The sequence below is a fragment of the Carcharhinus amblyrhynchos genome, chromosome 6, assembly GCF_965287045.1.
Source record: "Carcharhinus amblyrhynchos chromosome 6, sCarAmb.v2.hapA, whole genome shotgun sequence".
Lineage (NCBI taxonomy): Eukaryota > Metazoa > Chordata > Chondrichthyes > Carcharhiniformes > Carcharhinidae > Carcharhinus > Carcharhinus amblyrhynchos.
This window is the reverse complement of record NC_137329.1, coordinates 80,022,544-80,046,953: the sequence shown is the minus strand read 5'-3', so window position 1 is coordinate 80,046,953 and position 24,410 is coordinate 80,022,544. Positions and strand designations below refer to the sequence as shown.

The following is a 24,410-nucleotide window of genomic DNA, read 5'->3' as shown; positions in this document are numbered from 1 at the left end:
TCTCAATGAGATCTCCCCTCATTCTTCTAAACTCTGTCAAGTTTTCATGGCTGCATTGATTCTCTACGAAAATAAAGAAAATCCTGACAGGAAGCTATTCCTTATTCAGCCCGGCAACAGGCTGAACCCATGGCGATCCCAATACTCTCTGTGTTTCTAAAGCCGCTCTGAAATTCTGAAACAGCTCCAATAGCATTTAAAAATCAGCATTTAAAGTAAAAGGATAAGGCTTGTACAAATATTCAATCTTTCACAATGTCAGAAAATCCCAAAACCCTTCACAGGCAGTGAAGATCTGAACTGCTGGATTATTTATTTCAGGTTGGATAGCCCATTCACCAGCTAGTGAGCTTTTCCCTAGAGCAATGGCTTTAGCACGTCACTTATGGTTACCCAAACAAATAGATAGTCCAGACAGAATGACACACCCACTCTGTCAAATAATGGATTTACATTAAAGGGGGCATGACATCAACATGGCGCTCTGCAGCATGCTACAAGATCCTTCGGCAGTGCCCTCCAAACCCACAACCTCCACAACCCAGAAAGATGGGGCAGCACATGCTTGGGAACACCATCGCCTGTAAGTTCCCCTCCAGGTCACACACCTTCTTGACTTGGAACTCTAGTGCCATTGCTTCACTGTCATTGGACCAAAAATGCTGGAACTTTCTTCTTAACAGCACTAAGGGTGTCTACACCACATGGATTACAACAATTCAAGAAGGCAGCTCACCACCGTCTTCTCAAGGACAATTAGGAATGGTCAACAAAGGCTGACCTTGATCATGACATCCACATTCGACAAAAGTTTTTTAAAAAAGGAATTGAGAGCCTTGCCTGAAGCACCAAGGAGACTCCTAATTGCAGACAATCATGACAATTGTCTGCAATACCAATCCACATCATTTGGAGTTGGACTCCTCCAGCCCCTCCACTATTGAGGAGAATGTGTGTTTCAACAATGGCCACAGGGTTCGGCATCTGCGTTCAGCTGAGCAGAGCGAAGAGAGCTTTTTCCTTTGGCCATGCAAAATTGACCCTTAATCTCTTGGGATTAGCAGGGTAACTAAGTGGGGTAATAGGGATAGGGCCTGGGTGGGATTGTTATCGGAGTAGGCTCAATGGGCCAAATGGCCTCCTGCTGCACTGTAGGGATTCTATGATTCTACGATGTGGATTCGCCACAGCTGCCCCCTTGGCCAGTTGTTGTTTGTGAAGTGTGAATTACCAGAACTCTCCGCCTCTTATCCAGTGCTAAAACCACACATTTGTAAATGTTCAAATGGTCTTCAATGACAAAAAGAGATCACTAAACAAATATCCATTTTATTCTGAAAGTTAATTGACACAAATTAAAATGATTTGATTTAAAACAACCAGCTGTCTAAATGGACCCACTGAAATGCAGGTGTGTGCACTGTTGCATGATTATACAGTACGTCCTGAGAGAGTGCACCTTCAGAAGGCATAATGTCTTTCAGTAAATCATCAGATCTGCCCTCAGATTATTTCTCTCCCTGCAAAAGCTCTGGGAGGTAAAGGAAAGGAATGTAAATTAGCTGTGGCAAAGTAATGATCTTGACATCACCATACTCACTTATCTCAGTCATTGGCAAAATTCAGTCAGAATGTGCATGTTAGAGATATTTGTAGTTCTGTCTCAAGCTATCCGTGAGTTCCCCATCTCTCCAACTCTGATTGAGAGGGACACAGGTATACCATTTATCTTCATGGCAGCCTCCTCCAAGCCTGAGTTGGATAATCTGCAGTGGCCCATTTCCAGTCATCTCCCACTTATTTGCGTTTTGTTTCCTCTTCTCTTACAAGGGGTGAAAGAGCAGAATAGTGAGTGATTGAAGGTCACCTATTTACCCAAGAGATGCAATGCATTTAGTGGAGGTGATTATTAGAGAGCTGCAGCAGGTATTATAAGGATTGGGGTGAGCAGCAATGATGAATGGATAAATGGGGCATTGCTGAAATTGAATTGTATGAGGAGGGACGTTTAACAAGTTGGTGCGGGAGGGGGCGGGTGGGATGGCGGTGTGTTAAACATCTTTAGATATGCAAGGATCTGTTTTCTGAAGCTGGTTAGATTATTAAATCACTTCCTGCACTGCCTGTGAGACTTATGCATAACGCTCCTCCCATTCACATCCTCAAACACCTTCAACATTCTTCTGGATGACCACAGTTGGTTTCACCGATTGCTGAGGAACATGTTTGTGCTGCTCCTGAACTGCACCCAGAAGAAACCCAATGGAAGCATCATTAAATCTGACCCTTGTTTCTCCTGAATCAATCACATTGTCTCCTTCCAAAACCCCATAGTTCCTACAAATTCCATGTTGACACTAATCCTTTAGATATTGCAGTTGAGTCTGTGTTATGCCAGTGAACATCACAGCTATTAGCTTGGCTTCATGAAGCTGGGAAGGATTTGTTTAACTAGACAGCCAAGCTGAAATTTGACATGATAAGCTGCTAAATTTTCTTCCAGGTTCTGTGTATGCAATCCATTTTACCCCGCTCCCACCCCCCTCCCCACAACTTGGATCCTATCTCTACATTAATATTCAAACCTTTAATTTCTATTTAATTCTGGAATATTCTCCATTATGTTTCAGTATTTAATATATCTCACTCTTGTTAATGTAACCATCCACAGCAAATTTGGTTTCTTAGCAACTTTTATTTGTCACTGAAATGATTTCACTAAATTGAGAACACTATAAAAATAAAACTCAGAAAGTAGTCAATCTTTCAGTAAACCAAACTGCTATTATTAAATAATCTGCCCATAAACTGCTTCCGTCCTTCCAAAATGTTCAGAGGTACAAAATGTCCTGTTTTAAGCTAGTATAAAAGAATGCTGTTATGTCCTCTAGTTCCCATAAAGTTAAAAATAAACAGGTTTTAGACTCAGAATGCTGGAATTTCCCTGCTGTTCCCCATGTGGCTGGTGAACTGGTAGGTTGATACATTATTACTTAGCACATGACTGCAGTGCAGCAGTAACATGTGACACCCGAGGATATATATTCACATAACAATTAGTTTGTAACTCTTAACAACTAACATAGCAAGATAACAAATATCTTACAAACGGATTAATAAACCTAGGCCTTACCTTTGAAACTGAATGAACAGAATGTTGAATCAGATGGCTCAAAGCAATCATCTAAAACTGAAGATGAACTAATCGGTAGCTTTCCTTTTTTATTAACATTTCTGTGAGTTGAGACACAAACTTGAAACCTCCTGTTCAAGCAGATCTTTCAGACACCCAAATGTCATCCTTACTTGAAGGGTAGTACAGTCCTGCCAAAATATCCCACTTTACTTTAACGCTTTCTTTGTTGAGCTTACTTTTGTGCTCTTCTCAGATTCAGATGAATGAAAAAGATACAACTGTACCAAATGCAACACATTTCAAAATAAACAAGTAACAATTTTTTTTTCTAATTTTATTCACAAATGGCATTTGAACGTTATTGGGAAAGACATCTCTATTGCCCATCCCTAATTGGGGCTGGGAAGGTGATGGCGAGCTGTGTTCTTGAACCATTGCAGTGCAAAGAACATCCACTGCTGTTAGAAAGGGAGTCCCAGGATTTTGATCCCATGACAGTGAAGAAATGGCAATATAATTCCAAGTCACGTTGGTGTGTGGCTTGGAAGGGAACTTCCAAGTAGTGGCATTCTCATGCATGTGCTGCCCTTGCCCTTCTAGATGGTAGAGGTCAAAAAACCTTTGTGAGTTCCTTCAGTGCATCTTGTAGATGTCGGTGATGATTGGCGTGCCAATCAATGGGGTTGCTTTGTCCTGGACAGTGTTGAGTTTTGTGACTGTTTTTGGAACTGCACTTATTCAGGCAAATGGAGAGGGTTCCAATACACTCCTGACTTATGCCTTGCAGATAGTGGACAGACTTTGGAGAGTCTGGAGGTGAGTTACTCATGACAGAATTCCTAGCCTCTGACCTCTTCTTGTAGCCACAGTATTTATATGGTTAGCTCAGTTCATTTTCTGGTCAGTGGTAACACACAAGATGCCAATAGTAGGGGATTCAGTTATGGTAACACCATTGAATGTCAAGGGGAGATGATTAGATTTTCTCTTGTTGGAGATCATCATTCCTTGGCACTTATGTGGTACAGGTGTTACTTGCCATTTATCAGCCCAAGCCTGATATAGTCCAGGTCTTCTTGCACATGGGAATGAAGTGCTTCAGTATCTGAGGAGTTACGAATGGTACTGAACATTATGCAATCATCAGCGAACATCCCCACTTCTGACATTATGATGGAAAGAAAGTCATTGATGAAAGGCTGAAGATGGTTGGGCCTAAAACACTACCCTGAAGGACTCTTGTAACAATGTCCTGGGATTGAGATGACTGACCTTCACCAACCATATCTAACTTCCTTTGTGCTGGTATGACTCCAACCAGTGGAGAATTTTCCCTCTGGTTCCTATTGACTCCAGTTTTGCTAGGACTTCTTGATGCCACACTCAGTCAAATGCTGCCTTCATGTTAAAGGCAGCCTCTCTCACCTCACTTCTGGCATTTAGCTCTTTTGTCCATGTTTTAACCAAGGCTGTAATGAGGTGAGGACCCAAACTAAACATCCATGAACAGCTTATTGCTGAGTATGTGATACCTAATAGCACTTTGATGATCCTTCCCATCACTTTACTGATGATCGAGAGTAGACTGATGGGGTGGTAATTGGCTGGGTTGTATTTATCCTGCTTTTTGTTTACAAAACATACTGCAAAAGTTTGCACATTGCCAGGTAGATTCCAGTCTTGTCACTTACTTAAACAACTTGGCTAAGGAGATTGCAAGTATTGCTGGAATATTGTTAGGGTCCATAGTCCTTGCAGTATCCAGTGCCTTCAGCCATTTCTTGATATCATGTACATAGAACATAGAACATTACAGCGCAGAACAGGCCCTTCGGCCCACGATGTTGCGCCGACCAGTTACAAAAACTATGACCCACTAGCCTATACCAATCCCTTTTCGTCCATAAACCTATCCATAGATCTCTTAAACGCCCCCAAACTAGGCGCATTTACAACTGCAGCAGGCAGGGCATTCCAATCCCTCATCACCCGCTGGGTAAAGAACCTACCCCTGACATCCGTCCTGTAGCTACCCCCCCTTAATTTAAAGCCATGCCCCCTCGTGCTAGCTTTCTCCATCCGAGGAAAAAGGCTATCACTATCCACCCTATCTAAACCTCTAATCATCTTATATGTTTCAATAAGATCCCCTCTTAGCCGCCTTCTTTCCAACGAAAACAACCCTAAATCCCCCAGTCTCTCCTCATAGGACCTCCCCACCATACCAGGCAACATCCTGGTAAACCTCCTCTGCACCCTCTCCAAAGCCTCCACATCCTTCTTGTAATGTGGGGACCAGAACTGCACACAGTACTCCAAGTGAGGCCGCACCAGAGTAGTGTACAGTTGCAACATGACGCTGCGACTCCTAAATTCAATCCCCCTACCAATAAACGCCAAGACACCGTACGCCTTCTTAACAACCTTATCTACTTGATTCCCAACTTTCAGGGATCTATGTACACATACACCTAGATCCCTCTGTTCATCCACACTATTCAAAGTCCTCCCGTTAGCCCTATACTCGACACATCTGTTGCTCCTACCAAAGTGAATTACCTCACACTTCTCCGCATTAAATTCCATCCGCCACCTCTCGGCCCAGCTCTGCAACCTATCTAAGTCTCCCTGCAGACTATGACACCCTTCCTCACTATCTACCACACCTCCGACTTTGGTGTCATCAGCAAATTTACTAATCCACCCAACTATACCCTCATCCAGATCATTAATAAAGATTACAAACAACAGTGGCCCCAAAACAGATCCCTGAGGCACACCACTCGTAACCGAACTCCATGATGAATATTTACCATCAACCACCACCCTCTGTCTCCTATCTGATAGCCAATTCCTGATCCAACTTCTTAGATTACCCACAATCCCATACATCTGCATTTTCTGCAGAAGCCTACCATGGTGAACCTTATCGAACGCCTTACTAAAATCCATATATACCACGTCAACTGCCTTGCCCCCATCCACCTCTTTGGTCACCTTCTCAAAAAACTCAATAAGGTTAGTAAGGCACGACCTACCCGCTACAAAACCATGCTGACTATTTCTAATCAATTCATTACACTCCAAATAACTATAAATCCTATCCCTAATAATTTTTTCTAAAACCTTGCCCACAACAGAAGTAAGACTCACCGGTCTATAATTCCCGGCAAAGTCTCTGTTCCCCTTCTTAAACAATGGGACAACATTCGCTATCCTCCAATCCTCCGGGACTACACCAGAGACCAATGACGACCTGAAGATCAGAGCCAGAGGCTCTGCAATCACCTCTCTAGCCTCCCAGAGAATCCTAGGGTAGATCCCATCCGGACCAGGGGACTTATCTATTTTCAGCCCCTCAAGAATATCCAGCACATCCCCCTTATCAACCGTAATACTGTCTATTTTACACCCCTGCAACCCAGTGTCCTCCTCAGCTATATTCATGTCCCCCTGCGTGAACACCGAAGAGAAATATTGGTTCAATGCTTCTGCAATCTCCTCCGGTTCCACACACAACTTCCCTCTGCTGTCTGTAACTGGCCCTAATCTTGCCCTGACCAACCTTCTGTTCCTGACATACCTATAGAACGCCTTAGGATTCTCCTTAATCCTATCAGCCAAAGTCTTCTCATGTCCTCTTTTAGCCCTTCTTAACTCCATTGTGGAGTGAATTGCAGACTAGCATCAGTAGTGCTAGGGATCTCAGGAAGAGGCCAAGATGAATTATACACACCACACTTCTAGCTAAAGATGGCTACAAGTGTGTCAGTCTGCCAGTTAGCATTGGTCTGCTAGGCTCTCCAGACACTGCAGCACCAGAAGATTTAGTGGACAGGATTCAGACCAGAACCAAAGTCCCAAGATTCCAGTGCCAGGTTTTGGGAATCACAGGTTGGGCAAAGGGGTGATGCATAGTAGTTGGGCAGAAGGGGTGGATGTGTTGGTGATGGCGCCACGCGGGAGGCAGGATCTGGAGGGCAAGGACCTTCTTGGGGAAGCAATAGAGGGAGGTTATCCATCCCTTTCTGGCCGAGGCCTGAATTTGGTTAGTTGTCAGATTGTGGAGATGCTGGCGTTGGACTGGGGTAAACACAGTAAGAGGTCTGACAACACCAGGTTTAAGTCCAACCGATTTATTTGATAATAAACTCACAAGCTTTCGGGGTTTGCCCTTCGTCAGGTGAATGGAGAGTTCTGGCCTCGAGCAGAGAGATCTCAGGGTACATGTGCATAGTTCCCTGAAAGTTGACACCCAGGTTGATAAGGTTGTTAAGAAGGCGTACGGTGTGTTAGCTTTTATTGGTAGAGGGATTTAATTTTGGAGCCATGAGGTCATGTTACAACTGTACAGAACTCTGGTGTGGCCGCACTTGGAGTATTGCATACAGTTCTGGTCGCCGCATTATAAGAAAGATGTGGATGCATTGGAAAGGGTGCAGAGGAGGTTTACCAGGATGTTGCCTAGTATGGTGGGAAGGTCTTATGAGGAAAGGCTGAGGGACTTGGGGTTATTTTCATTGGAGAGAAGAAGGTTACGAGGTGACCTGATTGATCAAAGGATTGGATAGGGTGGACAGTGAGAGCCTTTTACCTCGGATGGTGATGGCTAACACAAGGGGACATAGCTTTAAATTAACAGGTGGTAATTATAGGACGGATGTCAGAGGTAGGTTCTTTACTCAGAGGGTAGTAAGGTCATGGAATGCCCTGCCTGCAGCAGTTGTGGACTCGCCAACTTTAAGGGCGTTCAAATGGCCAGTGGATAGGCATATGGATAACATTGGAATAGTTTAGGTTAGAGGGTCATTAGATTGGTTCCACTGGTCGGCGCAACATCGAGGGCCAAAGGGCCTGTACTGCACTATAATGTTCTATGTTCTAGAGCATATAACAGCACAGACTGTCTCTGCTGTTATATGCTCTGTCTAAGGCCAAAACTCTCCATTCACCTGACGAAGGGCAAACCCCAAAAACTTGTGAGTTTACTATCAAATAAATCAGTTGGACTTAAACCTGATGTTGTCAGACTTCTTACTGTAGTTGTCAGGTTATCAGGTTTCCCTCCTCTTACGAATCTGAAAGTTGAAAACTGAGGCTGACTGGGAAAAGGCAGACTGTGGTCTGTAAGTGGCCACTTTATGGCCCTCAAATTGGGCAAGGGTGGGCTGGCTGGGCTGGCCTCATTCTTCCAAATGTAAAATAGTGGAGAGCTCAGGGTGAGCAGGAGTTGGTGAGAAAACCATCCAAGAAATTTTACGCCCCTCTCTGACACTCCCCACCCCGCCACCCCCCACTCTCCAGCTCCCCACCCCCATCCCCCACCCTCCACCCTGCCAGCCCCCACCCCCCACATCCCCACCCTCCACCACCACCCCCCCACCACAACCCCACCTCACATCACCTCCCCCCCCACGCTCTGCAGCCTACAAAACCCACCACCGGGAGAATGTAAAATTCTGCCACTAGTGTTATGGGTCCTGGAATCACATGTAGGTCAGACAAGGTAAGGGTGGCAGATTTTCTTCCTTAAAGGACGTTTGTGAGCCTTTTTGCTTTCCAATTAGTGTAGGAAGGCAGTTTCTCAACAAGGCAGGTGTCTTGGCCGACAAACGATTGGACCATGGGAGCAATGTGATAAAATCTCCAGAAATACATTTAATCACAGTTGGCAATGCTATTTCTTCACCCAGAGGACGGTGAATCTATGGAATTCACTACCGCAGAATGTAGTTGAGGCCAAAACGTCTGATTTCAAGAAGAAATTAGATATCACCCTTGGGGCTAAAGGGATCAAAGCATATGGGGGGAAGGGGGAATCAGGATATTGAATTCGATGATCAGCTATGATCAAAATGAATGGCGGAGCAGGCTTGAAGGGTGGAATACCCTACCTCTGCTTCTAGTTTCTGTGTTTCTATTCATGGTTCAAAGCTCAGGAATTTCTTCCCTGAATATCTCTGCCTTTCCCTATTTTTTCCTTCTTTTAAGCCCTCCATTAACTTTTAGTCACCACTCCAATATGTTCAGCATTCATCTTTATCTGACTCATCAAGGCACCTTAGTTAGGACTTTCCAAACACATGACCTGTACCAGGAGGGCAGGGGTTACATGGGAACACCACCACCTAGCGGTACCCCTTCAAGCTATTTAGCATCCTGATTTGGAAATATATCGCTGTCTTTTCACTGCTGCTGTGTCAAAATTCTGAAACTTCCTCCTTAACAGTGATGTGGATGTACCTCAGGGATTGCAGCGGTTCAAGAAAGCAGCTCAACACCTCCTTCGCAAGGGTAATTAGGAATAGACAATAAATGTTGCCTTAGCCACTGAAGCTGTCATCCTTCGACTGAATTTTTTTTTAAATTGCACTTCCATGAAATGCATTGGAACATTTTTCTACATGAAAGATGACTAAGAGTAAACAAAAATTGTTGCTATTCTTGTTGGCTTCGCCATTGTTTTCTCTCACATTACTCAAATTCAATATTAATCAATTTAGTTAATACAAATGTTCATAAAATTGTATTTATAAACTTGAAACCATATTGAATATTTATGCTGTTTTTAATAAAGTTTGCATTTAAAATTTAGAGGATCTCAAAGACAATTTCAAGTGAACCTAAACTGAGAACTCCAGTTGAGTGGCTAACAGCTCAGCAAACTTCTAGACAAGAAACTTGAAGATCCCAGGTCTGTGAATGTTTAAAAGTTAGTAAGCATCTTTTTCACATCACCAGTTCAAAAAATTACTTGGTTCAAAACAAAGCTCGTTCTGAGCTCTGGCTTTATACACTATACGTAGGCCAAGAAAATAATTAAGTTGCAATTGCTAATTATGCAGCATACTTAAAAAATATGTAGATTTTTCTCTGACACTACCTTGCCAGGGCATCCTAACGCAGCTACCATTTGGCATCTGAGCATTTGTCCAAGTTTGTCATTCTCCATGTGCAAACGTTGACAATCAATGTCCACAAATAACTCAGCACATGATCACTTGCAGCAAGTCTAAGTCAGTCCTCACCCTATGTAAATACAGGTATTTAGTAGGGGATTCTGAAATTACTGGAAGCAGGGATAAGCCTTTGGTTTTTGTCCTTTCCTTAATCAGGAACACTGGGGCCTTTCTAGCTGTAGCACTTAAGTTGCCACACTCCAACACTCCAAAGCCTGTAAGATCAGGTGTTGGAGTGTGGCAACTAGGAGATTTTCACATTAACTTCATTGCAGCATTAATGTAAAGCCCGATTGTGACACTAATAAATAAACATAGATCACACTTGTTAATGAATCAGGATTCCTGATATCAATCACACGAACAGAAGGGGTTTCATTGACCAGAAACAGTATCATGCACTTAACTGGCCATTATCCAGGAGGTGCAATTCATGTCTTTTAGCTCCTGTCTCCTCACCGTCCAAAGCCCCAAATGTTCCTTTCAGGTGAAAGATTTATGTGCACTTAAACAGTATCCGCTAATCACAACATGGTCTCCTATACATTGAGATTAGGTGACCACTCTGTGGAACACCTCCGCTCAGTCTCTAAGCGTGACCTGGAGGTCCAAGTCATCTGTCATTTTAATTCTCCACCTTGATCTCAGCTGACTCTGTCCTTTAGCCTCTTATAATATTCTAATGAAGCTCATAATTGCAGAGAAAAGTGCTTCCTTCCTCAATTGGACACTTTACAGCTTTCCAGACAAGTACTGAGTTCAACAATTTTAGACCTTATCATCTGCAGGTTTCAGTTTTATTCCAATGTCTGCTTCCTGGTGGTAGCTGTTCATCATTCTGTCATCTAGAATGCTACAGTGCAGGTAGAGGCCCTTCAGCCCATCGAGTCTACACTGACCACAATCCCACCCAGGCCCCTATCCCCATATCCCTACATATTATTACCCACTAATCCCTCTAACCTACGCATCTCAGGACACTAAGGGGCAATTTTATCATGGCCAGTCAACCTAACCCACACATCTGTACCCCCTCCAGATATATCTTTTCTTTCTTTGCTTGCTCCATTACTGCCAACCTTTTATTCATTTAATCTCTCCAGTCTATCAGACTTTCTCCTTTTTTCCAGCTTGCCCCTTTCACTTGCTTCTCTGATCAGCTGCCTCTGTTGAGAAGAAATTTGATACATTCATTAATGAGGAAAATTGACAGAGATCCAAAAATCAAACAAGCAAAAGAAGAAACAAACTAATGTTGTGAAGATAACACATGCCTCAGATCATTTTTATGCTTGTAGCACTTTTATTATGTGATAATATCGTGCCTTTAAGAAATATATTTATCATGTTTCTTGAGCAGGATCTGTTTTAGCCAATTATTTTATTACCAGTGCATTTTGTCTATATCCAGCTGCACTGTATTGTTACTGCAGCAACATAATTGCTCCTAATTGCTAGAACATTTGTTTTAATCTGGACTAATGCTGTTCTGATGTTTTTAGTGGTTCCCTTGGGGTTTTGCAGAGTGGGTCTTGATTAGGTTTGTTTGACAGGTAAGGTCATATGACTGGATGGAACTAGGCTTACACAGGAGAATCAGAAGTCAGATGCTGTTTTGAGTAGTTAGAGAGCGGTGCCTCTCTGAATTTGGAGACTAGAATCTGCCAGGAAATAATTGAGATCCTTCTGCTTAGTGGATCTTTCTAAGAGAGCCTGTTACATGAGAGTTGTCGTTTTGAAAGCTGCAGAGAGAGGTATCCTTTCTGTCTCTGGAGACTGGGAGCAACCAGAGACTAGGTTTAATTCTCTGAAATTATGTCTGAAGATATATCCTTTTCTGGAAATGTTGTCTGAATCTCTGTCCAGAAGTGTTAAAAGGCTGGAAATCCAGCATCTACATAAGCATATCTGTTTTCTGTGCTGACTGGTTCTAAAGAAGAGATTTATGTCTGTGGGGGATACTGTTAAATTGGAACAACAGAGAAAGCTAGCTGTTAAGAATGATACTTTGTTGTGTTTATATATTTTAATTGGTAAATGTTATGCTAATTCAATGTTCCTAAATAAAGTTTGTTGTGATGAAAGCTTCCAAGTGGGTCAATTGCATCGTACCTTATGCTCACCCTAATGCCAAAATCAAATGCAAAAATTAGGATCTAGGCTAACTGCATAATATAGCTTGGGAGTTTCTTGTCTGGTCACTGACAACAGGAAGTTAGAAATTAGCTTTTTGTAACATCTGGTACAGATGGTCTCCAAGGTAATGGAAACCAGAAGAGTCATTTCAGAAGGTGTTAAATGTGTGGAATTTACCATAAAGCTATCATCAACTCTTGAAAAATAATAGATGTTTTTTGTGAGATAAAATTTGACAGATTAGAAGAACATGGAATTATAGAATCAAAAGTACAGTAGTCATTTGGCCCACCATGCCTGTGCCAGGACTTAGAAAGAATTGTCCATTTAGTCCACTGTTCTTTCCCCACAGCCCTGCATATTTTTCTTTCCAAATATATAATACATATCCAAGATAATTTGTCACATAGGCTAAGGGTGCTTGTTTACAATTGTGTAGTTGGCAAGCCGTTGAGTATTTGGCTGCACAGAAAATTACAGTTGGAACCTGACAGAAATGGTCGTATAATTTTACCAGCAGCTGTGATATAACAATCTCCAAATCATGTCTAAACAGCATGGTGTCAGGAGCAGTGTTCTACCCAAAGCCATTTTCAGGACTGTACACAGAGCTCATGCACATCAAGTTCAGAACATTGTGTGGTGTAGCATTTTTTTTCAATTCTTTTTCCCTTTCATGTTATATAAAGTGCCTTTGGGGACCTCAAGATCTGTGAATCACAGATAACAAAATACATATTATTAAAGAGAAGGCTACCTCAAGGGCAATTTGTAATAATACCATTTCCTATCACTTTTTACATACAAATATTTAAAAAATCTTTCGTTGGACATATAACACTTAATATGAATGGAAATTACATCATAATATTGCATATTATGACAATAGTTAAATGTTTTTACAAATTAAAAATAAATAGTAGTCAACTTTATTCTTGTTGGGAAATCTATAGTTGAATTTTTAGTTAAACATATTAAAAGTGGCTCTGTTCCCAAAATGTCTTTATAGAATCATAAAATCCCTACAGTGCAGAAGAAGGCCATTCAACCCATCGAGTCTGCACCAACCATAAACCCACCCAGGCCCTATCCCCATAACTCCATGCATTTACCCTAGCTAGTTCCCCAGACACTAAGGAGCAATTTAGCATTGCCAATCCATCTAACTGACATAATTGGCCTAGCAAATGTAAGAAACAATACTTTATATGCTCCAAATCCAATCCAAGAAATGATGCTTTTTAAAAATGATTTAACAATTGAGACAGTTCAGGAAATTTATTTTTAATTCATAGCTTGTTATTATTAACACAGTAGATTTCTGCCAGTACAGCAATATTGTTTATTTCTCTTAAGTCAGCACATATCTTCAAGTTTCTGTCCTTAATCATTAGTACTTAATGAATGTAACTCTCACCAGTCTATTATGCAATATTATGATGTAATTTCCATTCATCTTAAGTGTTAACTGTTTTTCGTGCATATACATTCACAAAGGAGAAAAAAGTACAGCAAAAATTAAACAGGGTTCTCATTTTACACAAAACAATAGCACTGCCATGGAGAAGGCACAAACACATTTATGGATATAGACCAGATATGGGAAAGTTTAGTTGCAAGGAGACTATAGAAATAGGCGTTCTGCCTAAAAGAGCAAAGAAGGTTAAGAGATTTGACTGAAAGTTACATAAAACCGGAAGAAAATAATTTCCATGCGCTGATTATTGTATCCATCACCAGAGGACAAAATGTTAAGATCACCTAAAGAATGAGGGTCAGGTAAACAAAAATACGCAGAGTATTGTTACGACTTGGAATGCCCAAGTTGTATACAGAATCACGGGAAAAGCAGAGGAAAAAGGTTGGGGGGATTCGATTACAAATTTCAGACAACTGGGGCACAGGCACAATGGGTCAAGTGGCCACTCCTGCACTGAAATTTCAATAATTCTGCATTGCAGTGTGTTAAGAGACAATTCCAATGTCAGGTACCCCTGATTAAAGCAAAATATTGAAGATGTCAGAATCTGAAACAGAGACAGAAAATGCTGGAAAATCTCAGCAAATCTGACAGCATCTGTGTGGAGAGAATAGAGCCAATGTTAAATCTGGATGATCCTTCATCAATTACTTCTGCTTTGCTTTGTCTTTTCTCCAAGACCTTGAACCCAAGTGGTGTCTTCAACTCATGCCTTAGTAGTTCAATTAAGTTCCTCAATATAAAAAAGGCAATCTGCCATTGTGAAGAGCATGGCTTTTAGTTCTAGATTACACTTTCTCTATTCTCATGGTCTTTGCATCATATATAGAAAGTAAATTGATTAACAGCTCAAGCAGGCATGGTTGATCTGAAATCCTGAACTAATTTAGAACACCTTAAAAGTCAAAAGAGCACATTCTCAGAGTTTTTCCTGTTGCTTATATTCAACCTAGGTTATTTTGTGTTTCATCCAGGTGATTATATGGCTGCACATGGAGAAAGGAAGTGTCCAGCTATGAAGCTGAAGGCATCATGTGTGGAGGAGTTCTGATTTTTTTTCCCAGCTTGATTTTTGTGCCAAGTGAGAACAAGGATTGAGAGCATTCAAATTTGCACAGTATTTACTATAACTCACAGTTGCATCTTTCAGGTATTCATGTTTTATTTTAATTCTTCAATGGGACATGGGCATCACTGGCTAGGCCAGGATTTTTGTCCATCCCTAATTACTTGTGAAGGTGTCAGTGAGCTGCGTTCTTGAATAGCTGCGCTCCATGTGTACAGGAACATCCACAGTGCTGTCAGGGAGGTAATTTGAGGATCTTGACCCAGTTACATTGAAGGAACAGTAATACAGTTCCAAGATAGGATGATGCATGGTTTGGAGGGGTATCTGCAGGTTCCCATTCATGTGCTGTCCTTTTCCTTCTAGATGGTGCAGGTCACGGGTTGGAAGGTGCTGTTGAAGGAACTTGGTGAATTGCTGCAGTGATGATAATGGATGTTCAAAGGGAGATAACAACAAGAGATTTCTCTTGTTGGAATTTGTACGGCACAAACATTGTCAGCCAAAGACTGAACATTGTCTATGTCTTGCTGCAAGGCATGGACTGCTTCAGTATCTGGGGAGTCAAGAATGGTGTGCTATCATCAAGCGTCCTCACTTCTGACCTTATGATTTAGGGACCCGGGTTCAATTCTCGACTTGGGTGACTGTGCGGAGTCTGCATGCTCTCCCCGTGTCTGCATGGGTTTCCTCCGGGGCTCTGGTTTCCTCCCACAGTCCAAAATGTGTTGGTTAGGTGCATTTGTTCAAACAGGTGCCAATGTGTGGCAGCTAAGGGAATTTCACAGTAACTTCATTGTAGTGTTCATGAAAGCCTGCTTGTGACTATTGAATAAGCTTTAACTTATGATGGAGGGAAGGTCGTTGATGAAGCTGGTGGGCCAAGTACTACTCTGAAGAATTCCTGCAGTGATATCCTGGGAGTGAGATGATTGACAAGCAAAAACCAAAACCAGCATTAGTTTTGCTTGGTACAAGTCCAGCCAGCAGAGTTTACCCCTTCTTCCCATTGACTCCAGTTTTGCTGGAACTCCTTGATCCCACAGTCAGTCAAATGCTGCCTTGATGCTAAGGGCAGTCATTCTCATCTTATCTCTAGAGTTTAGCTCTTCTCTCCATGTTTGGACTAAGGCTGTAATGAAGTCAGCAGCTGAGTGGCCCTGACAGAACCCAAACTGAGCAAATGATTGCTGAGTAAGTGCCACTTGATAGCACTGTTGACAACCCATTTCATCACTGCTGATGATGGGGCAATAATTGGCTGGGTTGGATTTGTCCTGTGCTTTGTGGGCAGGATATAATTTTCCACATCACCGGTTAGATGCTAGTGTTATAGCTATACTGCAACAGCTTGGTTAAGATCGCAGCTAATTTGGGAGTGCAAGTCTTCAGTGCTATTGCCAAAATGTTATCAGGGCCCATTGCCTTTACAGATCCAGTGCTTTGAGCTGTTTCTTGATATCCCATGGAGTTGGCTGAGGACATGCAACTCCACATTGTATTTCTGGCTGAGGATTGTTGCAAATATTTCAGCCTTGACTTTTGGATTGACCTGCTGTGTCCCCCTCTTTATTGTGAATGGCGATATTTGTGAAGTCTCCTCCTCCTGTTAGTTTTTTATTGTCCACCAATATTCATGACTGAATATGGCAGGACTGGAGGACTTAAATCTGATCAGTTTGTTGTGGGATTATTTAGGGTCTACTTCATCCTATTTTGTAAAATTAAGCAGTATTGCAGCGATTTTACCCACGGTCTACCTAGCCCCATCCATCCCTGATGCGATTTAACCAGTTGAGGGGGAGACATTGAGCAGTGCTCACTGTGGGTCAATTAAGGCCCTTAGGTGTGTGTTTAATGGCAACATTTTGCCACAATATTGAGATATTACCCATGGCAGGGGAAGCTGACACCAACTGTCCAGTCTGCTGGACAGGTGATCAGTCAAGGGGGGGGATGCTTCCTTTTGAGGTCCCATCAGAGGCCTTCCCATGACCACCACCCCCGCAACCCTCCTGCCCTCCCCCCTCCCCCACCGCCTAAAGAGATTCATCCCCACTCCAGATTTCTCTTCCATTTTCACCCTGACAATCCTGTCCCCCAATCCCCCAATTCCCTCACCAGGGCCAAGGCCTGCCAGCTGGCCCCTGAAAGACCACAGATTTGCTTGAAGTCCAGCTGCACATTCTCTTCTGGAATGGCCTGCAATCCCAGCATTGATGTGGAGATGCTGGCATTGGACTGGGTAAACACAGTAAGAAGTCTCACAACACCAGGTTATAGTCTAACAGGTTTTTTGGTAGCACAAGCCACTAGCTTTTGGAGCGCTGCTCCTTCATCAGGTGAGTGGTGTAACACCTGATGAAGAAGGAGCGCTCCAAAAGCTAGTGGCTTATGCTACCAAATAAACCTTTTGGACTTTAACCTGGTGTTGTGAGACATCTTACTGTGTCCCAGCACTGGCCACCGCTCATGGTACATTGCAAGGACAAGAGAGCTGTCTATCATTTGAGTGGAACCAGTGATGGTGGAAAGCCCACATCTAGCCAACTGACTGTCTAACAGTCCTTAAATGATAAAGCAACCAAGCAGAACAACACGCTCCCCATCGCAGCATAAAATTCAACACCATAAGTATGTATTCATTACACTGGACTAACCAAGGCTCCACTCTGAATTCTTATTTTTTAAAAAATTTTTTACTCCATCCTTAAAGTTACAAAGCCAATGCTCAGGATAGATCGGTCAAACCCAAAACCATTCCTTGCTAGCTCCAAAAACCAAATTCAAATTCCAGCTGAATCCAGTTCATGGTCCCGAAAAGGGAGACAAACAAGGTCCAAGCTGACAAGGTAATGCATTGCATCCCATCTTGGGCTTGTCTTAGACTATTCGACAATTAAACAATACAAAATTAACACCACTTTAATTTTAAATGATTATAGGGAAGTGGCACTTAATTAGAAATCAATAACAATTTAAAAGTCAGGGTGACTATCATTTATTCAAGTTAACACATCTAGCAAAAGTTGTCTTCCTACATCAACTGTAAACTAAACATATTGGGATGAATGTATGCTGCTGCTCTCTAGGTACTAATAAGTCTGCGAGCAGTTCAAGTAGACAAAGAAGCTGCACAAATTCATAAAGTTTTGAATGTAGAACAAGCATTCAGCAATCCAGCTTTCCTGAGAATATGAACAAAAACATGAAACAAGTGAATTATATTTGAAATAGTATCTCATTTAGTCTATGTATAACATACAGTCATACATATATATCGGAAAGAGAACATAAATGTGTAACATTATATTACTGCACCCCCTTCTAAAGCCTCGTGGATCTTGAGATGATCTACTGTAAAGACAATTTATCAAAAATATTACAGTTTCTATTATAGGGCTCTGAGTTCTAAATGTAGTAATAGTCTTGATTATTTTAAAAAGGTGAAATGTCTGGACATGTTTCTTTTGCCTACTAATTATTTTAGTTATTGTTTGAAGGAACCTAAGTGAATGGTCAAGAATAGGTAATTGTGAAGAGGAAGCTGATGCCAACTATAAGAGTCTCTTAAAGGTACTTTGATATCTTTAGTGGACTTAACCTGATTAGCAAGTTTTTTTACTCTTTGCTACGAATGGTCTGAATGTCCCTGACTAAATGTGAGACAGTTAATGTCATCCATCCTCATTTCTAAATTGAGAAAACGTAAAACTGGAAGAAAACACCTTAATACATTTTTGCGTGCACTGACCAGCTGCTTGCTCACACATTTACAATACAAAAATAATAATTGAAATATAGTCATGGCATCCCTTTCAGTGATTTTTTTTAAAATGAAAACAAAATAATACTCGTATTACATCCCAACATTAGCTTTAGTATGTGTAAAGTGTCACCACTAATCACAAAGCAGAGTAATGCACAATTTGAGGATTTGAAGGTCACCACCCAGATTTTTTTGGATGATTAAAAGAGCACTGATTATTAACTAGAAGATTAAGTATCTACTTCATTGGTTAAGAGAACTGTTGCAGTGCTAGGCCCAGAATGAATTTTCAGACATTCTAGAGGAATGGTCAGAAGTGAAGGGATCTAGCTTGCCTCAGGTCAAAAAAACCAGCCCATGAAGATAAAGTGGCTCTATTAGAATCACAGAATCTCTACTGTACAGAAGGAGGCCATTTGGCTCATCAAGCCTGCACTGACAACAATCCCACCCAAGCCCTATCCCTAGAATCCCATGCATTTACCCTGCTAGTTCCTCTGACATCAAGGGGCAATTTTGCATGGCCAATCTACCTAACCTGTACATCTTTGAACTGTGGGAGGAAACTGGAGCACCTGGGGGAAACCCACACAGACACAAAAAGAAAGTGGAAACTCCACATAGGCAGTGACCCAAGGCCAGAATTGAACCCAAGTCCCTTGTGCTGAGAGGCAGCAATGCTAACCATTGTGCTGCCCTGGATTGATTTCCCTTATTATGATGCAAATTAAATTCTGACCAGTCTATTTGGCATCTTGGTGTCCAGGAATAGTGAAGTAACCACTGACCATCACCATCATCTGGAGGATGCCCTCCAAGTCATTCACCATCTTGACTTGGAAATATATTGCCATTCCTTCACTATTGCTGGACCAAATCCTGGAACTCCCTCCCTAACAGCAGTGAGGGTGTGCATACACCTCAGTGACTGCAAAGGCTCAAGGACGCAGTTCACCACCACTTTAAAGGCAATAAGGGATGGCAGCAAATGCTGGCCTGGTCAGTGATGCCCACATCCTGTAAATGAACAAAGTCTCAGCAATCAATCAGATTGAGGAGTTCCCAAGAGACATAAAATCAGAAAGTAGAAAGCACTATTACTCACCTTTGAGCCATTTTACTGTGAACAAATTTACAAGATTAAGACTGAAGTTGAAATTTTTTAAAATAACTTATTATTTTAAAAATCTATGTTTTTTTAAAGTCATGGAATGGAGGGAACGTAGGCATCCCTGGCAAGGGCAGTTGCTCATTTTGAAATTGTTCTCAAGAAAGTGGTGGCCTTCTTCCTGAATTGTTGCTGTCAGTGTGGTGAAGTTACTTCCCACAGTGCAATTACGTGGGTAGTTCCAGGATTTTTACCCAAACAGCATAAAGTGAAAGCACCAACATAGTTCACAATTTCATTTTTGGGTCTCACAGATGCTGGAAGAAACGTTAATCTCTGTTGGATAGCTTGGAAGTCACTGGTGTGATTTTAAGAGCAAGAAACAGTACTTACGCCTCACTTTTGAATGTCGTCAGAGTGATTTTATCTTCAATGGAACCCGATGGGTTCATTGCAAAATCCCTTATTCCCAAGGTTTTCAAAGCTGAAATTATTCCAAGCAAGCAATTAATACTAAACTTCAAACTCACAGTAATTCATACACAACAGACAAAGAGCCAACTGCCCATGAGAATCCTACCTTCTCTGTACTGCATCAAAGTTATATATCCTTGTTTGGTAATGTCCAGAATCCCAAACACAGTATCTAAATTTGACTCATCAAACAAGCAAGGGTAATCCTTTCTCGTTTGTCTGGCAACCTTCAGTTTTTCCAGTTGATTGATTAGAAACTCCACTGGCTTGGCTGCAAGTATGAAAACCAGTTTAATTTAACATCAGTTATTGTAATTCAGTCAACAATGTTATTATTTTCTTCAATCTAACCAGAAATAACTTTCTATGCTTTGTATTCATAGAATCCTGACAATACACAAGGAGGCCATCCGGCCCAGCAAGTCTGCATCAAATCTCTGAGGACCCTCCACCCTATCCCCGTGCATTTACCGATCCAGCTAACCTGCAAATCTTTGGGTTATGGGAGGAAATTGGCGCACCCAGAGGAAACCTACACAGACACGGAGAGAATGTGCAGACTCCACACAGACAGTTACCCAAGGCTGGTGAACTTAGGTCTCTGGCACTGTGAGGCAGTAGTGCTAACCACTGTGCCATCGTGCTGCACTGTGGTTAGAGTTGACAAAACAATTCTACCCAATTTTCTGTTCACTAGATTACTGTTTTCTGTTCCAGTGTCACACACTTAGAAAATAAACAGGTCTTTATACCATCTGGCACACTCATTACTTGACATTTTCATCCACTGGGACAGCTTGCAGATCCTCTTTCTCAACTTCTGGCACAGTTCTCACTTCAGTCCCACATTCCCAATCTTTGGTCACGCAGTGGGGAGTGGGAGTGGGTGAGCGAGCCAGAGGGTCCTGGTGGGTCTACACTGAGTTTGGCAAAGGTGATTGCCTACTGGAAATTGGCTGTGGGGAGTGATCAGTCCAGCCACCTTTCTTTTGCTCTTTTGTGTATGTTGAGACTATACTGGAGAAAGGGTGCAGAATGTGGTGTAATTGTTGGGCACCGTAGTGTATGCACTACCACTAATAACATCAACATTATTTAAATTTACAAGTTTAATCCTTTATTATTGGTTAGATTATCAATTGGTAGTTGATTTACTTAGGAAAGACAAATTCAATCTATCCACAGTGTTGACAGGTCTGAGGGATGTTTTAGCCCATTTATACATTCTCACTCCATCATTATAACATAGTTACAAAGAATTATACGAATAATGAAACAGGCCATTCAACAATACCCAGTGCCAGTGAAAAATAAATCAGACAAAACCCATCCCATCAGATTTGTTTAAGGCTGCTCAGAGTATGGGTGGCGGGGGGGTGAACTGGGGAGAGAGGAAGGGTCGGGTCAGGAGTGACAGGGGGTCGGGGTCGGGGGCTGCTCCCTCACCGGGCCGCTCGTACAGCAACATGCTGGTCAGGTTGTCCAGCAGCTCCAGGATCTGGTGCTCGATCATGTACTCAACCGCCTCTCGCTCCAGCGGAGACTGCATGGCGACTGAGGCCGTTACCCTGGTAACCGCGCGGGGGCGGAACCAAGACTCACTTCCGGCTCACTTCCGGGGGAGGGGGAGGAAGGGAGAGGAGGAGGAAGGGAGAGGGGGAGGGGGGGAGGGGGGGAGAGGGGGAGGGGGGGAGGGGAGAAGAGGGGGAGGGGGGGAGGGGAGAAGGAGGAGGAGGGGGGACGGGAGAAGGAGGAGGAGGGGGGGACAGGAGGGGGGGACAGGAGGGGAGGGACAGGAGGGGAGGGACAGGAGGGGAGGAGGGGGGGGGACAGGAGGGGGGAGGGGGGAGGGGAGGGGGGACAGGAGGGGGGAGGGGGGACAGGAGGGGGGAGGGGCAGGAGGGGGGAGGGGGGGAGGGACAGGAGGGGGGAGGGGGGAGGGACAGGAGGGGGGAGGGACAGGAGGGGGGAGGGGGGGAGGGACAGGAGGGGGGAGGGGGGAGGGACAGGAGGGGGGAGGGGGGGAGGGACAGGAGGGAGGAGGGGGGAGGGACAGGAGGGGGGAGGGACAGGAGGGGGGACAGGAGGGAGGAGGGGGGACAGGAGGGAGGAGGGGGGACAGGAGGGAGGAGGGGGGACAGGAGGGAGGAGGGGGGACAGGAGGGAGGAGGGGGGACAGGAGGGAGGAGGGGGGACAGGAGGGAGGAGGGGGGACAGGAGGGAGGAGGGGGGACAGGAGGGAGGAGGGGGGACAGGAGGGAGGAGGGGGGACAGGAGGGGGGAGGGAGGAGGGGGGACAGGAGGGGGGAGGGAGGAGGGGGGACAGGAGGGGGGAGGGAGGAGGGGGGACAGGAGGGGGGAGGGAGGAGGGGGGACAGGAGGGGGGAGGGAGGAGGGGGGACAGGAGGGGGGAGGGAGGAGGGGGGACAGGAGGGGGGAGGGAGGAGGGGGGACAGGAGGGGGGAGGGAGGAGGGGGGACAGGAGGGGGGAGGGAGGAGGGGGGACAGGAGGGGGGAGGGAGGAGGGGGGACAGGAGGGGGGACAGGAGGGGGGACAGGAGGGGGGAGGGACAGGAGGGGGGAGGGGGGGAGGGACAGGAGGGGGGAGGGGGGGAGGGACAGGAGGGGGGAGGGGGGGAGGGACAGGAGGGGGGAGGGGGGGAGGGACAGGAGGGGGGAGGGGGGGAGGGACAGGAGGGGGGAGGGGGGGAGGGACAGGAGGGGGGAGGGGGGGAGGGACAGGAGGGGGGAGGGGGGGAGGGACAGGAGGGGGGAGGGGGGGAGGGACAGGAGGGGGGAGGGGGGGAGGGACAGGAGGGGGGAGGGGGGGAGGGACAGGAGGGGGGAAGGGACAGGAGGGGGGAGGGGGGGAGGGACAGGAGGGGGGAGGGGGGGAGGGACAGGAGGGGGGAGGGGGGGAGGGACAGGAGGGGGGAGGGGGGGAGGGACAGGAGGGGGGACAGGAGGGAGGAGGGAGGAGGGGGGACAGGAGGGAGGAGGGAGGAGGGGGGACAGGAGGGAGGAGGGGGGACAGGAGGGAGGAGGGGGGACAGGAGGGAGGAGGGGGGACAGGAGGGAGGAGGGGGGACAGGAGGGAGGAGGGGGGACAGGAGGGAGGAGGGAGGAGGGGGGACAGGAGGGGGGAGGGAGGAGGGGGGACAGGAGGGGGGAGGGAGGAGGGGGGACAGGAGGGGGGAGGGAGGAGGGGGGACAGGAGGGGGGAGGGGAGGAGGAACAGGAGGGGGGAGGGGAGGAGGGGAGACAGGAGGGGGGAGGGGAGGAGGGGAGACAGGAGGGGGGAGGGGAGACAGGAGGGGGGAGGGGGGAGGGGAGGAGGGGAGACAGGAGGGGGGAGGGGAGGGGGGACAGGAGGGGAGGAGGGACAGGAGGGGGGAGGGGAGGAGGGACAGGAGGAGGAGGGGGGAGGGAGGGAGGGGGGAAGGGGGAGGAAAGGAGGGGGGGAAGGGGGAGGGAGGCGAGAGGAGAGGGTGGAGAGGAGGGGGAGGGAGGCGAGAGGAGAGGGTGGAGAGGAGGGGGAGGGGGAGAGGTTGGGGGGAGGACAGTGGGGGGAGTGGGGTTTGGAGGGGTGGCGGTGGGGCATTAGGGGGTGGTGATGGGGGGAGTTGCGCAGGCAGTGGGGTGGTGGTGATGGTAGGTGCATATATATACTTTTGAAGGGGAGCCTGCATTCAAACTGTAGCTGAGTTAGATTAGCCTTGCCATTGCAAAGTCTCTGGCAGCATTATGGAGTGTAGGTGTTGGGCTGTGTTGCCACTGACCACACAAAAGGCTGCAACAAGTACAGGGGCCACAGTGGCCGACCTTTGGATCAGAATGGCGTGATAGAGAGTGCAAAAAGAGGAATCTCTACACTGGAATGCTTACCCTCCAGATGTCCTGCAGTGAGTGCCTGATCAGACTCTGGCTCCTTTACCATGACATTCCTTCACTACCGTTACTGCATCATTTCCACCCCACCTCATCAGTCACCTGCAAGTCCTACCATACCTTTCACAATTGAAATCCTGGAATACAAACCACCACCGCCATAACATCTCTATTCAATTCATCAAATTAAACACATACAAATAAACTGTTCACCCTGGTCTCTGCCCTTGCGGCTGTTAATGTGCTCCTATGCTGTACAGTGACTGCAGTATGGTGGAAGGCTTTTAATGTATACTGATGATGGTTCATGCCACTTTCCTAGCAGCTTTGGCCCACAGGCCTAGCTTTGGATTCTTTCTTGGAATGGACAGTAGCAGTCTGGTTTGGCTGGCTA

At 45.0% G+C, this 24,410-nt stretch overlaps 1 protein-coding gene across 2 annotated transcripts; it reads right to left on the bottom strand.

The window, feature by feature from the left end:
* Positions 1 to 17,762: 17,762 nt before the first annotated feature.
* Positions 17,763 to 24,410, bottom strand: efcab10 (EF-hand calcium binding domain 10). Of its 2 annotated transcripts, none has more exons than XM_080191673.1 (4): positions 24,014 to 24,410; positions 20,235 to 20,399; positions 20,048 to 20,138; positions 17,763 to 17,965 (listed from the first exon to the last, which is right to left on the bottom strand). In XM_080191673.1, exons 1-4 carry the CDS (start codon positions 24,063 to 24,065, stop codon positions 17,920 to 17,922), a joined length of 354 nt encoding a protein of 117 aa, XP_080047799.1. In that variant the 5' UTR covers positions 24,066 to 24,410; the 3' UTR covers positions 17,763 to 17,919. The 2 variants fall into 2 exon arrangements, with proteins under 2 accessions (XP_080047799.1, XP_080047798.1); XM_080191672.1 differs by lacking the exon at positions 24,014 to 24,410 and adding an exon at positions 21,575 to 21,691.

Coding starts and splice junctions, on each gene's coding strand:
- efcab10 (XM_080191672.1), bottom strand. CDS start 21,677: ATGCAGTCTCCGCTGGAGCGAGAGGCGGTTGAGTACATGATCGAGCAC. Junction 20,400..21,574: donor GTTGCTGTACGAGCGGCCCG/GTGAGGGAGCAG, acceptor TCATACTTGCAG/CCAAGCCAGTGGAGTTTCTA. Junction 20,139..20,234: donor TTTGATGCAGTACAGAGAAG/GTAGGATTCTCA, acceptor GAATAATTTCAG/CTTTGAAAACCTTGGGAATA.